A 17,569-nucleotide genomic window follows, 5' to 3' on the forward strand; every position below is an offset into this window, starting at 1 on the left:
ATCAATGCGAGCTGTGGCAAGAAGGTTTGCTGTGTCTGTCAGCGTAATGTCCAGAGCATGGAGGCGCTACCAGGAGACAGGCTAGTACATCAGGAAACGTGGAGGAGGCCGTAGGAGGGCAACAACCCAGCAGCAGGACCGCTACCTCCGCCTTTGTGCAAGGAGGAGCAGGAGGAGCACTGCCAGAGCCCTGCAAAATGACCTCCAGCAGGCCACAAATGTGCATGTGTCTGCTCAAACGGTCAGAAACAGACTCCATGAGGGTGGTATGAGGGCCTGACGTCCACAGGTGGGGGTTGTGCTTACAGCCCAACACCGTGCAGGACGTTTGGCATTTGCCAGAGAACACCAAGATTGGCAAATTCGCCACTGGCGCCCTGTGCTCTTCACAGATGAAAGCAGGTTCACACTGAGCACATGTGACAGACGTGACAGAGTCTGGAGACGCCGTGGAGAACGTTCTGCTGCCTGCAACATCCTCCAGCATGACGGGTTTGGTGGTGGGTCAGTCATGGTGTTGGGTGGCATTTCTTTGGGGGGCCGCACAGCCATCCATGTGCTCGCCAGAGGTAGCCTGACTGCCATTAGGTACCGAGATGAGATCCTCAGACCCCTTGTGAGACCATATGCTGGTGCGGTTGGCCCTGGGTTCCTCCTAATGCAAGACAATGCTAGACCTCATGTGGCTGGAGTGTGTCAGCAGTTCCTGCAAGAGGAAGGCATTGATGCTATGGACTGGCCCGCCCGTTTCCCAGACCTGAATCCAATTGAGCACATCTGGGACATCATGTCTCGCTCCATCCACCAACGCCACGTTGCACCACAGACTGTCCAGGAGTTGGCGGATGCTTTAGTCCAGGTCTGGGAGGAGATCCCTCAGGAGACCATCCGCCACCTCATCAGGAGCATGCCCAGGCGTTGTAGGGAGGTCATACAGGCACGTGGAGGCCACACACACTACTGAGCCTCATTTTGACTTGTTTTAAGGACATTACATCAAAGTTGGATCAGCCTGTAGTGTGGTTTTCCACTTTAATTTTGAGGGTGACTCCAAATCCAGACCTCCATGGGTTGATACATTTGTTTTCCATTGATAATTTTTGTGTGATTTTGTTGTCAGCACATTCAACTATGTAAAGAAAAAAGTATTTAATAAGATTATTTCATTCATTCAGATCTAGGATGTGTTGTTTAAGTGTTCCCTTTATTTTTTTGAGCAGTGTATATTACAATCAGTAAGGTGTTCATAAGGGTTCACATTTCAGATTTGCATAGTTTATACTATTTTCTCTGAAATGATGAATGAGATTCTGTTTTTGTAAATGTTGAATGGTTTTGTGTGTGTGTGTGTGTGTCTGTCTGTCTGTCTGTCAGTGTGTGTGTTTCTGTCTGTCTGTCTGTCTGTCTGTCTGTCTGTCTGTCTGTCTGTCTGTGTCTGTGTGTGTGTGTGTGTGTGTGTGTGTGTGTGTGTGTGTGTGTCTCGACATGTCAGTGTCAGTGCCAGTTAAGACCAAGGCCTGTGTTATGTTTGTGAAGCCCTTATGAGTGCTGGGTGGAGTGGCATGTTTATGAGACAGCTTCCCTGTTTGACGTGGGCTGAATTGCACGGAGGCTGACATAAAAGTGCACAGAGGAATCTCTCTATCTCTCACAGCTCTACAGCTTTACAACCACATCTATTTCCTCCTGACTGCCAGACTGGCATCCCGAGGAGGGTTGGGATCAAACACCATGCCAGTTATACAACACCTGATACGCTCCATTGATTTAGCAAAGCTTAGCTTTTAGAGCTGATTTCCCAGACAGAGTAGACCTAGTCCTAGACTAAAAAGCACTAGTCCTAGACTAGAAAGATGATCCATTTTGCATGTTTTTTAGTCCAGAACTAGGCTTAATCTGTGTCTGGGAAACCAGCCCTTAGTTTTCACCGTGGCCGGTCCGCCATCCACTTTAGTAATTGGTCTCCCTTTTGTGTGATGGAATGGTTGAAAACCACTCAATAGATTCAGTTTAAGCCCTACACTCTTAGATAAAAGGGTTCCAAAATAGTTATTCAGCTGTCCCCATAGGAAAACCCTTTTTGGTTCCATGTAGAACCCTTTTTGGTTCCAGGTAGAACTATTTTGGGTTCTATGTAGAACCCTTTGTGGAAAGGGTTCTACATGGAACTCAAAATGGTTCTACCTGGTACCAAAAAGGGTCCTTCAAAGGCTTCTCCTATGGGGACAGCCAAAGAACCCTTTTTGTTCTAGATAGCACGTTGACTTTGAGGTACTGCTTCATTCTCTCTCGCCTCCCATCCCTCTCTTTCTCTCTACAGTACAAACAAGTGGAGCAGTATATGTCCTTCCACAAGCTGCCATCCGACTTCCGACAGAAAATCCATGACTATTATGAACACCGGTACCAGGGGAAGATGTTTGATGAAGACAGCATCCTGGAGGAGCTGAACGAACCACTCAGAGAGGTGGGTCTCTGAGTTCCTGCCTAGACATGCAAGCCATGAACACACACACACACAACCATTTAAAAACATTTGAAGAGTTTCATTGGTAAATTAGCTTTTATTGTTGAAGGAAATTATGAAAGAGATTGGTGTGTTTTTTCACTATCTAATTATGGCATGGTTTAAATCCATCACTTGATGGTTTCATTTCAGAGAGACATATAATCATGTTTTTTTGCAAAATGCTACATATCCGCCTCACTCAAAGAAAAATAAGTAGTGCGGCTAGGTTTACACAGTCAAATGTACAAATAACTACACTTTTTATAAATAAATTATAAATGTGTGACATCAATATAAAAATGTATATATATATATATATATATATATATATATATATATATATATATATATATATATATATATATATATATATGGTTGAGAGAATGCCAAGTGTGTGCAAAGCTGTCATCAAGGCAAACGGTGGCTATTTGAAGAATCTCAAATATAAAAAATATTATGATTTGTTTAACACTTTTTTGGTTACTACATGATTCCATATTTGTTATTTTATAGTTTTGATGTCTTCACTATTATTCTACAATGTAAAACATAGTAAAAAAAAAAACTTGAATGAGTTGGCGTGTCCAAACTTTTGACTGGTAGTGTATATACACTATCGTTCAAAAGTTTGGGGTCATTAAAATAACATCAAATTGATCAGAAATACAGTGTAGACATTGTTAATGTTGTAAATGGCTATTGTAGCTGGAAACAGCTGATTTTTAATGGAATATCTACATAGGCGTACAGAGGCCCATTATCAGCGACCATCAGTCCTGTGTTCCAATGGCACGTTGTGTTTGCTTATTCAAGTTTATCCTTTTATAAGGCTAATTGATCGTTAGAAAACCCTTTTGCAATTATGTTAGCACAGCTGAAAACTGTTGTGCTGATTAAAGAAGCAATAAAACTGGCCTTCTTGAGACTTGTTGAGTATCTGGAGCATCAGCAATTGTGAGTTCGATTACAGAATCAAAATGGCCAGAAACAAAGAACTTTCTTCTGAAACTCGTCAGTTATTTCTTGTTCTGAGAAATGAAGGCTATTTCATGCGAGAAATTGCCAAGAAACTGAAGATCTCGTACAACGCTGTGTACTACTCCCTTCACAGAACAGCGCAAACTGGCTCTAACCAGAATAGAAAGAGGAGTGGGAGGCCCCGGTGCACAACTGAGCAAGAGGACAAATAGTTTGAGAAACAGACGCCTCACAGGTCCTCAACTGGCAGCTTCATTAAATAGTACCCGCAAAACACCAGTCTCAACGTCAACATTGAGGAGGCGACTCCGGGATGCTGACCTTCTAGGCAGAGTTGCAAAGAAAAAGCCATATCTCAGATTGGCCAATAAAAATAAAATATTAAGATGGGCAAAAAAAAACAGACACTGGACAGAGGAAGATTGGAAAAAAGTGTTATGGACAGACGAATCGAAGTTTGAGGTGTTCGGATCACAAAGAAGAACATTTGTGAGATGCAGACCAAATGAACAGATGCTGGAGGAGTGCTTGATGCCATCTGTCAAGCATGGTGGAGGCAATGTGATGGTCTGGGGGTGCTTTGGTGGTGGTAAAGTGGGAGATTTGTACATGGTAAAAGGGATCTTGAAGAAGGAAGGCTATCACTCCATTTTGCAACACCATGCCATACCCTGTGGATGGCGCTTGATTGGAGCCAATTTCCTCCTACAACAGGAATGAAATAACTATTTAGGGAAGAAGCAGTCAGCTGGTATTCTGTCTATAATGGAGTGGCCAGCACAGTCACCGGATCTCAACCCTATTGAGCTGTTGTGGGAGCAGCTTCACCGTATGGTATGTAAGAAGTGCCCATCAAGCCAATCCAACTTGTGGGAGGTACTTCAGGAAGCATGGGGTGAAATCTCTTCAGATTACCTCAACAAATTGACAACTAGAATGCCAAAGGTCTGCAAGGCTGTAATTGCTGCAAATGGAGGATTCTTTGACAAAAGCAAAGTTTGAAGGACACAATTATTATTTAAATTAAAAATCATTACTTCTAACCTTGTCAATGACTACATTTCCTATGCATGTTGCTACATTTCCTATTCAAACTCATTTCATTTATGTTTTCATGGAAAACAAGGACATTTCTAAGTGACCCCAAACTTTTGAACGGTAGTGTATATAATTCAATACAAATCACATTTTATTGGTCGTGTACACATATTTAGCAGATAAATTTGGGTATAGCTATATCGCGGGTATAGCTAAATGCTTATGTTCCTAGCTCCAACAGTGCAATAATACCTGACAATACAAAACAAAACACACAAATCCCCAAAAAATGTTATGGAATATCTACATAGGCGTACAGAGGCCCATTATCAGCAACCATCAGTCCTGTGTTCCAATGGCACGTTGTGTTTGCTTATTCAAGTTTATCCTTTTTAAAAGGCTAATTGATCATTAGAAAACCCTTTTGCAATTATGTTAGCACAGCTGAAAACTGTTGTGCTGATTAAAGAAGCAATAAAACTGGCCTTCTTGAGACTAGTTGAGTATCTGGAGCATCAGCAATTGTGAGTTCGATTACAGAATCAAAATGGCCAGAAACAAATAACTTTCTTCTGAAACTCGTCAGTTATTTCTTGTTCTGAGAAATGAAGGCTATTCCATGCGAGAAATTGCCAAGAAACTGAAGATCTCGTACAACGCTGTGTACTACTCCCTTCACAGAACAGCGCAAACTGGCTCTAACCAGAATAGAAAGAGGAGTGGGAGGCCCCGGTGCACAACTGAGCAAGAGGACAAATAGTTTGAGAAACAGACGCCTCACAGGTCCTCAACTGGCAGCTTCATTAAATAGTACCCGCAAAACACCAGTCTCAACGTCAACATTGAAGAGGCGACTCCGGGATGCTGACCTTCTAGGCAGAGTTGCAAAGAAAAAGCCATATCTCAGATTGGCCAATAAAAATAAAATATTAAGATGGGCAAAAGAACACAGACACTGGACAGAGGAAGATTGGAAAAAAGTGTTATGGACAGACGAATCGAAGTTTGAGGTGTTCGGATCACAAAGAAGAACATTTGTGAGATGCAGACCAAATGAACAGATGCTGGAGGAGTGCTTGATGCCATCTGTCAAGCATGGTGGAGGCAATGTGATGGTCTGGGGGTGCTTTGGTGGTGGTAAAGTGGGAGATTTGTACATGGTAAAAGGGATCTTGAAGAAGGAAGGCTATCACTCCATTTTGCAACACCATGCCATACCCTGTGGATGGTGCTTGATTGGAGCCAATTTCCTCCTACAACAGGAATGAAATAACTATTTAGGGAAGAAGCAGTCAGCTGGTATTCTGTCTATAATGGAGTGGCCAGCACAGTCACCGGATCTCAACCCTATTGAGCTGTTGTGGGAGCAGCTTGACCGTATGGTACATAAGAAGTGCCCATCAAGCCAATCCAACTTGTGGGAGGTACTTCAGGAAGCATGGGGTGAAATCTCTTCAGATTACCTCAACAAATTGACAACTAGAATGCCAAAGGTCTGCAAGGCTGTAATTGCTGCAAATGGAGGATTCTTTGACAAAAGCAAAGTTTGAAGGACACAATTATTATTTAAATTAAAAATCATTACTTCTAACCTTGTCAATGACTACATTTCCTATGCATTTTGCTACATTTCCTATTCAATCTCATTTCATTTATGTTTTCATGGAAAACAAGGACATTTCTAAGTGACCCCAAACTTTTGAACGGTAGTGTATATAATTCAATACAAATCACATTTTATTGGTTGTGTATACATATTTAGCAGAGAAATATGGGTATAGCTATATCGTGGGTATAGCTAAATGCTTATGTTACTAGCTCCAACAGTGCAATAATACCTGACAATACAAAACAAAACACACAAATCCCCAAAATTCAAAGAAAGGAATTAAGAAATATAGAAATGTTACAACGTTATTAGAAATACAGTAATATGAGATTTGTATGTAAAACATTTACCTTTGACATTTTAGTCATTTAGCAGATTCTCTTATAGTAAGTGCATTCATACACAGGTCAAATATACAGGATACGAACATTCCATTCCAGCTAAACAATGGTATAGCATTTAGCAAAAAAACATTTTCATACACAAATATATATTAATAAAAAATCTGAGAACAGTAATATTTTACATGCACAAGAAGGTACCCATATGCAATAATTTCTGATGAAAAAACACAAATGTGAATAATTGGTGGATATAGTGTTTTTGAAATAAATTCAATTTACTAACAAACTTTGTCTATCCAATCATCAGGAAATTGTAAATTTCAACTGCCGTAAGCTGGTGGCGTCCATGCCGTTGTTCGCCAACGCAGAGCCCAACTTTGTGACAGCCATGCTGATCATGCTCCGCTTCGAGGTCTTCCAGCCCCGTGATTACATCATCAGAGAGGGCACCATCGGCAAGAAGATGTACTTTATCCAGCACGGAGTCTGTAACGTCATCACCAAGGGAACCCTGGGAATGAAGCTCTCTGATGGCTCCTACTTTGGAGGTATGGGCCTGAACCACAATACACACAGACTTTAATTTAATTCAGCGAACAATTCATATTTATACATAATGAGATCACTGGAGACAGTGTTTTCTGCGTTTTGCTTCATATCTTTGTACTCTATTTCCTTGTTGTCAAGTATGTGGTGCTTTGTAGGTATTCATGTGTCCCTCGGCTCTGAAAACTAGCACAACTTTATTGGAAGTGTACCACAATCCCAAACAACTGGTAGTTAAACAGATACTGGGTGGTTTCTACAGTATATTTTACAGATAATTAAATAGAACATTATTATATTGTATCTCTGCAACATTTTGCTCTATCTCTGTGTTTCCTGACCCTGTCTCCCTCTATCAGAGATCTGTTTGCTGACGCGGGGTCGGCGGACTGCCAGTGTCAGAGCGGAGACGTACTGCCGTCTATACTCCCTGTCTGTGGACAACTTTAATGAGGTCCTGGAGGAGTACCCCATGATGAGACGGGCATTTGAGACCGTGGCTATCGACCGACTTGACCGCATAGGTACTGAAGAGAGCTCTGGGCCCTGTCATTTATTTATTTTTACCCATCCACCCCCCCCCCCCCCCCCCCTTCGGAGGACACATATTTTTTATTTATTTTTTTTACAGCTTTTCTGCTACATATACATACATTTTACATATACATTTGACATACACATTTTGCATACATGGTACTTTTATATAAAGCAATCACATAACAGTAATACATTAATAAACATAAACTCTTTAATCCCACCACTCAGCCACTCTCAGTCCATCTCACCTATCACCATAGACTACCCTCGTTTGGTTTCCATGTGCCATATATTTTTCAATTGTGCTGTGATGTTTTACATAAATTTGGAACCTTTCTAATCGTATAGTATCCATAGATTGTGCGCTAAAGTTGAAAACCTTTCCAAATCGCCCAACACTGCTATTTGTAAGGGTAATTTTAAGTGAATGTTGCAATTTTTTTTACCATTCCTGAACCTGTGACCAGAAACAAGCTACATAGGAGAAATACCAGAATAAATGATCTAGTGATTCTGTCTCCTCGCAGCAAAATCTACAGAGCTGAGATTGTTGTATGCCCCATATACAGTGGGGAGAACAAGTATTTGATACACTGCCGATTTTGCAGGTTTTCCTACTTACAAAGCATGTAGAAGTCTGTAATTTTTATCATAGGTACACTTCAGCTGTGAGAGACGGAATCTAAAACAAAAATCCAGAAAATCACATTGTATGATATTTAAGTAATTAATTTGCATTTTATTGCATGACATAAGTATTTGATACATCAGAAAAGCAGAACTTAATATTTGGTACAGAAACCTTTGTTTGCAATTACAGAGATCATACGTTTCCTGTAGGTCTTGACCAGGTTTGCACACACTGCAGCAGGGATTTTGGCCCACTCCTTCATACAGACCTTCTCCAGATCCTTCAGGTTTCGGGGCTGTCGCTGGGAAATACGGACTTTCAGCTCCCTCCAAAGATTTTCTATTGGGTTCAGGTCTGGAGACTGGCTAGGCCACTCCAGGACCTTGAGATGCTTCTTACGGAGCCACTCCTTAGTTGCCCTGGCTGTGTGTTTCGGGTCGTTGTCATGCTGGAAGACCCAGCCACGACCCATCTTCAATGCTCTTACTGAGGGAAGGAGGTTGTTGGCCAAGATCTCGCGATACATGGCCCCATCCATCCTCCCCTCAATACGGTGCAGTCGTCCTGTCCCCTTTGCAGAAAAGCATCCCCAAAGAATGATGTTTCCACCTCCATGCTTCACGGTTGGGATGGTGTTCTTGGGGTTGTACTCATCCTTCTTCTTCCTCCAAACACGGCGAGTGGAGTTTAGACCAAAAAGCTCTATTTTTGTCTCATCAGACCACATGACCTTCTCCCATTCCTCCTCTGGATCATCCAGATGGTCATTGGCAAACTTCAGACGGGCCTGGACATGCGATGGCTTGAGCAGGGGGACCTTGCGTGCGCTGCAGGATTTTAATCCATGACGGCGTAGTGTGTTACTAATGGTTTTCTTTGAGACTGTGGTCCCAACTCTCTTCAGGTCATTGACCAGGTCCTGCCGTGTAGTTCTGGGCTGATCCCTCACCTTCCTCATGATCATTGATGCCCCACGAGGTGAGATCTTGCATGGAGCCCCAGACCGAGAGTGATTGACCGTCATCTTGAACTTCTTCCATTTTCTAATAATTGCGCCAACAGTTGTTGCCTTCTCACCAAGCTGCTTGCCTATTGTCCTGTAGCCCATCCCAGCCTTGTGCAGGTCTACAATTTTATCCCTGATGTCCTTACACAGCTCTCTGGTCTTGGCCATTGTGGAGAGGTTGGAGTCTGTTTGATTGAGTGTGTGGACAGGTGTCTTTTATACAGGTAACAAGTTCAAACAGGTGCAGTTAATACAGGTAATGAGTGGAGAACAGGAGGGCTTCTTAAAGAAAAACTAACAGGTCTGCGAGAGCCGGAATTCTTACTGGTTGGTAGGTGATCAAATACTTATGTCATGCAATAACATGCTAATTAATTACTTAAAAATCATACAATGTGATTTTCTGGATTTTTGTTTTAGATTCCGTCTCTCACAGTTGAAGTGTACCTATGATAAAAATGACAGACCTCTACATGCTCTGTAAGTAGGAAAACCTGCAAAATCGGCAGTGTATCAAATACTTGTTCTCCCCACTGTATATAGCATTCTGTTGGTGGCAAGAATTTTGTTTAATTTAAATGGAAAAACTTGAAGTGTTGAATCAAGTGTTGTTTTTTGTACCAGTTCATAAACCATGTGCCATGGAATCGGTACATCGAAAATCTCTTCCCATTTATTTTGCAACCTGTATGGCGCAGCTGTCAACTTCATGCTTCACGATTGGGATTTATCAAGTTGTTGCACCTGTTCAAAGTTTGCACCTGTTATTTTCACAAGTACTTCGGCCGTGACACTTATTGAGAATTCCTCTTCACATCGTACCCTAATATTAAGTATTGATATCACATAAACACATCTTTATTTTACCTTATGTTTTACCTTTTATGTTGGACTCCCTCTTAGAAATAGCAGATGCAAACTTATCTATGAAAAATAACTCTAGCCCGAGCATTCACCTGAGTTATGGTGTTGCTTCAGCATGCTCTATACAGGACAAAGGAAAGACTCACCCATTTTGAATGTTATTTAGTTTTTGTGCATCTCTGAACGATGTTCATCATATGATGCAAAACTTGTCATACAGGCTGTATTTCTGCCTGCTTAAACGACTATAGCTCAGATACACACGAAAACATTAAATGACCCCGGGAATCGATAGAACATCACTCAGAGATGCATGAAAATGTTATAACATTCAAAATGGATGAATCTTTCTTTTAATTGATGAAGTGACACTGTGACCCTCTTGTTGTCAGTATTTTCCTATAGCATTGCTTCTTGCCAAAACAATATACCTAGTTTGAAGGATAGAAAATACTGTCTGTGTTCCTCCTCCTCCTCCTCCCTTGTTCTCCTCTTCCTCTACCTCATCATGTTCTACTTTTCCCCTCTTCCTCACTCCATCACAGGCAAGAAGAACTCCATTCTGATGCACAAAGTGCAGCATGACCTCAACTCCGGCGTCTTCAACAATCGTGAGAATGAGATGATCCAGGAGATCGTCAAGTACGACCGTGAGATGGTCAAACTGGTGGACCTCCAGAGACCCCGCACCATGTCCATGACTTCCTCCGTCCCTGGGGGTATGTTCTCCCCCGCAGGTCCGTCCGGGGTCGGGGCCCTCGCCAGCCTCCAGCAGGCTGTGGCCATGAGCTTCTGCCCCCAGGGGATGGGGCCGATGGGGGGAATGGGGATGCCGGGGATGGGGCCGATGGGTATGCCGATGGGTATGGGGATGGGGATGGGGTTGGGGGCTGGGCCGATGGGGCCAGGTCCGATGGGGCCGGGGTCAGCGTCTGGGTCAGGGTCAGGGACACTGCAGTCCCCCCGCATGTTACGGAGGTTCCAGGTGGTCCATAGCCTGTCTCAGAGCCCAGTTTCCGCTCCTCTCCAGTCTCAGCCACCACAGATGGCTCATGCAACAGGGGTGTTTGGGTCGGCTATTTCCAGCCCACCAGTCCAGAGCCCTCTGGCTCATCCGGGACGGACATTCCAGTACATGGGGGGAGCGGGGCCGTCTGGGTCTCAGCTGTCCCTGGTGCAGCACCACGTTCCCAGCCCCACGCACACCATCCAGAGGCCCTCCTCACACAAGAGCACCCACTCGCTCCACTCAGGAACCCTGAGCCAGGATGCCCGTGGCCTCTCTGCCTCCCAGCTCTCCCTCCCTCAGGATGGAACCCCTCCTGCCGCCCCCAGCCCTCCCCAATCTACCCACCCATCCACCCACGCCTCATCCACCTCCATCGGCCCCCCTCAGCCCACTCACCCCAGCCAGCCGGGGCCCTCCGGGGTGGGGGTCCAGGTTGGGGGGAGACCCGCGGGAGCTCCACAGCGGGTGGCCTTCGCCTCCACTCCTCCCCCAGGAGGAGCACCCGGGATGGGGGCGGCTGCAGCGGCGGCTGGGTCGGGGCTCCCGGCCTCTGGAGCTCCTAAGAAGGATTCGATCGTTAGCATACCGGAGTTAGACTTGGCCCGGAAACGGCTGTCTTCCAACTTGTGACCCTATGAGAGCTGCAGGAGAGAGGCCTTCTTCACGTGGGTGAATCTAAACGTCTGTTTATCTCTGTCTGGATGACCTGACTGGTCGTCTTCCTTACTGACCGGGCTGGCTTCATACGGCCCACACCGTCAGTCATTCTAACTCTAACTGTTGGAGTCAACGAAGAGGAAAGAGGAACTCTTTGACTCGTGTGACTTGGAGAGTCGAAACAATTAAACTAGTTTAACAAAGGTGGGTCTGGACTATTCTACTATGCCAGCACCTTTAGTCTTAGTATCACCCCTTACACTCTGCTTCCAAACACCTATATTGCTGTCTTTATTGTAAAGATATTCAGAAAAAACGTAATTAATGTAACTGTTGCATACTGTGTAGAATCCATTCAATGCAATCTAGCAGGAGCTGGACTTAAAAACGAAAAATCAGGGACTTGAATCAAATGACAATGATGACATTTTACGCTTTCAGAATGTGTTTTTGGGTGTCCTTTTTTCTGTATACGCTGTTGTAGCAAGATAAATACATTGCTCTTCATATTGTTTAAAATAGTAGTGAAAATAGTGTTTTAGACCGCTGGTCGATCTTACATCGACGTGTAAATAGTTAAGATAGTTAAAAAATATACAGAAAGATAATATCTTCATTGTAACTACGCCAAACCAAAGTTGAGCTTGAACACAAAGTTTGGTTGTGTCTGTATCAACTAAAAAAGACATATAGAAGAAAATGCCATTTATTCAACTGCCTTGATTCCAAGTTTAGAAGCCATATATTTGGTTTGTGTGTGTGTGTGTGTGTGTGTGTGTGTATGTGTGTGTGCGTGAGTTGGTATGCATGTTTTTGGTTCCATTCTGTTTTTCCAAGAGAGCTGACTTCTGTACTCTGTATCTTTACACTGCATTGTCAGGCCCGGTTGGTTGGATTTGCTGGCAATGGCACAGGCAATATTTCCCAGCTTCTCTGTCCAACTAAATGTGTCTGGAAAGATATCTACTTGTCATGTCAGCAGAAATATACTGATCATGACCCTGGAGGCAAAAATGGTGGTAAATCACCTGAGCTTTATCAAAAAGAACCATCGCAAACAACCCATAATGTATACTTGCTTGTTTTCGTCCAGGTTTATTGATTAATACATGCAATATAATTCTGCAATACTCTTACCCCGCCTATATATTTAAATATATATATAAAATGTATATACATATGCTGTACAGATAACTAATTTCTTTATTTTTACTGTGAAACCTTAAAGAATCCAGCAGCTGCCGTGGCTTCACTTGTTGTGTTAGTGTAATCCAGTGATCATGTTGTTATCTTAACCAAAAATGTCAGAGGAAGTGAGTGGATGTAATTATTTTGTGGATCAAATGAGGCAAACTGGTTTCAAACCGGTTCAGGGTCACCTGACGATTCCGGAATGGAGTTATGGAAATCAACTCCCCCCAAACTGTCACTTTAAAGTCCATTTTAAGTAATATTGTACGTTGTAAAGCAAGACTAACTCATTGACAGAATGCATGCCAATGGGAAATGATGTGGGGCAGAAGAGGCGGAAAGTATTTCTTCACCTGTGTGTGTTTGGTGTTGTATGTATATTGAGCAAGTGATGCAGCTCCTTCAAATCCCAAACTCTACGAATGTCTGTACGAAAATAATTTATTCTTCAGTAATCCTATTTAGTTATCAAAATTCATGGTTGTGGTGGGTTGTGACATTGATTCTAAATATTCTAATGATTCTAATCCTGGTGTACTTCAAAGCCTTCTCTTGCTGAATGTATGCCATATGAGGGGGAAGACAGCTAATCAGAAAAAAACTGCCATGTAAATACAAGGACCGAAATTATTCTGGGTGATGATGCGAAGGGAGATTGTGTCGCTGAATGTTTGTGCTTTGTTTCTTAGGTTTGTTGCTTCTCTGGTTTGGGTGTGTTCTGTATGTAAACTGTGTGTTACCCTGTTCTCTGTTTTATGACAAGACAATACACTTTTTTAAATGAATGGATGTAGGATAGAGAATTGAAACCATTTTCAGTTTGTCACTGAGAACTAACTCTTTGGTTCAAAGTAACACAGCAAAGTTGAGCTCAGCATTAAGCACATTATGTCACATTATTACCTTTTAAGCAAAGGGGAAATCACTGCTTCAGTCTTTTACAATGGTCACATCTGGTTAACCTAATAATGTCTGTGGAGAAATCTGGGAGACAATTGGCAGCTGACTCGATGTACCATTTCTGACTTTTGAAGCTTTGAACTTTCATGATGATGGACATTTCACTCAGGGTTGCTACCTTTCCGGAAAGATATACAGATATACTATCTTAATTTGATCACTCTGTTGTCACAGAGAATATTCCTGTGCAGCAGGAAATGCAAATTGTAGTGTATTCAAGGTTTAAAAAGACTTCAAAAGTTTGTAATTTCCACTTTAAAATTTCAGACATGATTTGCCCTAACAAAAAATCTATTCATTATAATACACATAAAAATTCACATTTCCTGTTGCTGAAGGATTATTTTCCTGCTGTGAGAAGTAGGCTCAAATTAAGATAGCACATCTGTATTGTTTTATTGATCCATTATTGGTTTTACTATTGATTTGACTTAGGTACAGTTAGTGGCTTTATGTTCTCGATTTCATTTTGCATGAAGTTGCCCTTGAATTCTGATTAATTTAACAAAACATAATTCATAAGTTATAAATTGTAATAGATTTTAGGTCCTGACAAAAAAACTACATTATTATTATGCACAAGTCTATCACTCATATTCTAAGTCACATATCAAAACCTAATACTTTGAGACTATCGTTTTTTAACTGTCACATCAGATCATAGTCCCCAACATATTACTATAATGTTTTGTTTGTTTTCTTCCATGGGAAAGGGAAAGGTGCATGCTAAAATGCCAATACAATTATGAATGAGTTAAGTCCAAATGAGTGAATACCAGTTGTGTGCTTCAATGCTGTTTCATTGCAAACAATTGGTCCTCTTACCTATTCCTTGTATGTGTTAATACCTGAGTTTGCCCTATTAAGCTGCTATAAGGACTGTGCTGATATTATTTATAAAGATTTGAATGATTGTCCACAGTCAGTGAAAGAGAGAGGGACAGAGAGAGAGAAGAAACACTGCTATGTTCAGGCAATATCATCTCTGATTCATTGCAAGAGTTCCCATGCATCCAGCATGACTCTTGATCAATGAATGATACCTCAGTGAATTTGACAACCTTTTTCTTGAATCCCTGGCATCTGTTATGCATAAGACAGTATTATGCAGGTTTTAAGATGGAGTATTCAAGTAAAGTGTTACTGTTAATTTACTGTTACTTTTGTCTCCATGAAAAAGAGACTCCCCAAACAAGAGTGAGATTCCCCAAACATGCTTGAAACCAACCAACGATTATTGAGAGACGGTTATCTTGTTTTAAAATCTCTAATTTTTGCCGTACCAGATATGAAAGATATTAAGGGTACTGAATACCTTGATGTTGATGTCTTAGCATATCAGTGTATTTTCTGTTTCTGTTTCGAGAAGTATTTTTTGTTTGTTTGTTTTGTTGTTGTTGTTGTTGTTGTTTTTGTTTACAGTTTGCCACAATGCACATGGACAGCATATACTGTACATTGTGCCTAGTATATCTAGTTTCCACATAGTCTATTTTTGTGGTATGTACGTGGCTGTAGAATTGGTTTGATTTTCAGCTTGCAGTATATGTACAAATGTTAGCTAAAGACTAGTACTGCTTAATTAACATGACAATGTCAGTATATATCATTTTCCCTGCTTTGGGAAACACTAAATTGCACATTGTTGTTGGTTTGAGCCTTCAAACACCATGGGCACTGTACTCTACTCATCTACTGTATGTGTGACATACACAGAGTTGTGGGGGCACATTGTCGCATTTTTACCACAATCTGGTGTTTTCTACAATGAGAGGGTGAACTCAAAACAGGCTTTTTCGTGGAGTTTACACAGTCTAGATATCACCTCAGACAACAAACAGTGTTGTGGACAACTGAACTGAACTCTAATCAAGAATCATTCAATTGAAAATGGACCCCCAAAACTGTTAATCTGAAGACCAGGGGAGCAGTAGCAGTGCCAAGCTTGATTCCTGGTTCTCATATCTGTCTGTTTGACAAACCAATGTATTTGCTTCTGACCTAGAGGAGACGTTTGGTTGATAATTCCTTGTGGGACCTTCAAATCTAGACATTGCTGTGTAACCAACTACAATGATTTAAAATGTCAACTAGTCTGACAATTATTATACCTTAGTGTTGTAGCTGCTGTAGCCTGCTTATCTAAGCCTTCTCTCTGCTTCAGGACTCTCTGTATAGTGTGTGTGTGTGTGTGTGGGTGTGTGTGTGTGTGTGTGTGTGTACCTGTGCCTTTCCTTCTACATTGTTGGTCCCACTTGAGAACACCAAGCTAGGTCTTCAGGCCGACTCAAGCAGAAACAGACATAATTCTAATCTGAGAGCTGCCATCTGAAAAAAGCAGTTTATTTTGGAATCTTTTGACAAAAGAGATTTTACCGCACTGTAGCTAGTGTTCCTAACAGTGGCTCCAGTACAAAGGTTCTCAGAACTCAGTAGAATTCTGTATTCCAGTCACTGTGGGTTTATCCTCTTCTGGCAATGAAAAAAAATAAAAAGATGTCACTCGGTGTTTGTCGCCCCTATTGAGGTTGTCTTAGAGCCCCTCAGGCTCAGCTTGTGTTTGGGTCTGTAAGGGTTAAAGTACTTTAACGCTCCACTGAACTCCATAATGTACTCTGTCTGAGCAGATATCTAGCTGTCCAACCCCAAACTGAACCATAACCCCTACTCCTAAGTACTTCACATATACTGACTATGCAAGGAGTGGATAGGTGTACTCAATATGGTAATAGCTCCACCTTGCCCTTTGATAGGCTTGCTGGAACTTCCACCACAATACTTCCACCTACCCAATCCTTTCAGATGAACATAAGTGCATAGGGGTAGGACTTAGAGGTGGCTTTGGGACGGGGTATACGGCTGCCCTACACTCTCTCTCTCTCAGCTGGTCCAGAACTCAGAGCCAGGCTCTGGTCTCTCTCAATAAGCTGGTCTGTCGGTCGGTGGAAATGTTGTTAAAGCGTTCCTAACAAAATGAGTCATTGTTGTGCAATAAAAAGATGAGCGCATTGGCATTCATGTCCCTTCATTGATTGGTGTGTTCATATTCGGGGTATACCTGACATCTTCTTTATTCTTACAATTGCACACACTCTAAGAATGTGTTTTTCAACTGTTGGGGGTGGTCACATTATCTCTACATGCTAATAGGGTCCAAATGACTTACAGTTCATATCTCAATGAATACCAGTTGAAGACACACAGGTCACAGTTAGCCACCACAGGAGGTTAGTGGCACCTTTATTGGGGAGAACAGGGAAGTGGTAATGACTGGAGGGGAATGAGTGGAATGGTATCAAATACATCAAACACATGGGTTCCATTTGCTCCGTCCCTCAGCAGCCTTCACAGTAAGCCACCTACTATAGGTGTTTAAATTTAAAAGCATTGATGTGAAACAACTGTTTTTTAGATGACAGCTACAGTACAAATATAGCCTGTACAAATGTATGGACCTTTGATTTGTTGTTACAAAACAGATGCAAACAGGCCCAGTTAATCATAGAGGCTTCTGCCTCTCTCCCTCTTTCCCTCACTCCCTCCCTCCATCCAGACAGGGGCTCTGCCGCATCCCTGATGAGCTGTCTGAGTCTGCCGCCTCCTATCACTGCTTTGCGTGACGAAGAGATGGTGTGTGCTCATACATGTGGCTGTGTGTGTTTGTGAGAGTGAATGAACGATCGAGTGTGT

General features: G+C 42.2%; 1 protein-coding gene across 1 annotated transcript; it reads left to right on the forward strand.

Annotated features, from left to right (window-relative positions):
* Positions 1–2,320: 2,320 nt before the first annotated feature.
* LOC311120005 (potassium/sodium hyperpolarization-activated cyclic nucleotide-gated channel 1-like) lies at positions 2,321–11,701 on the forward strand (the record flags this gene model as incomplete). Its single annotated transcript, XM_084194639.1, has 4 exons — positions 2,321–2,467; positions 6,786–7,026; positions 7,384–7,548; positions 10,608–11,701. Coding segments are annotated over 4 exons (1,647 nt in total), but the record flags the coding sequence as incomplete, so codon positions are not given.
* Between the last annotated feature and the right edge of the window lie 5,868 nt (positions 11,702–17,569).

This window comes from Coregonus lavaretus, assembly GCF_964263955.1.
Source record: "Coregonus lavaretus genome assembly, contig: HAP1_SCAFFOLD_5179, whole genome shotgun sequence".
Lineage (NCBI taxonomy): Eukaryota > Metazoa > Chordata > Actinopteri > Salmoniformes > Salmonidae > Coregonus > Coregonus lavaretus.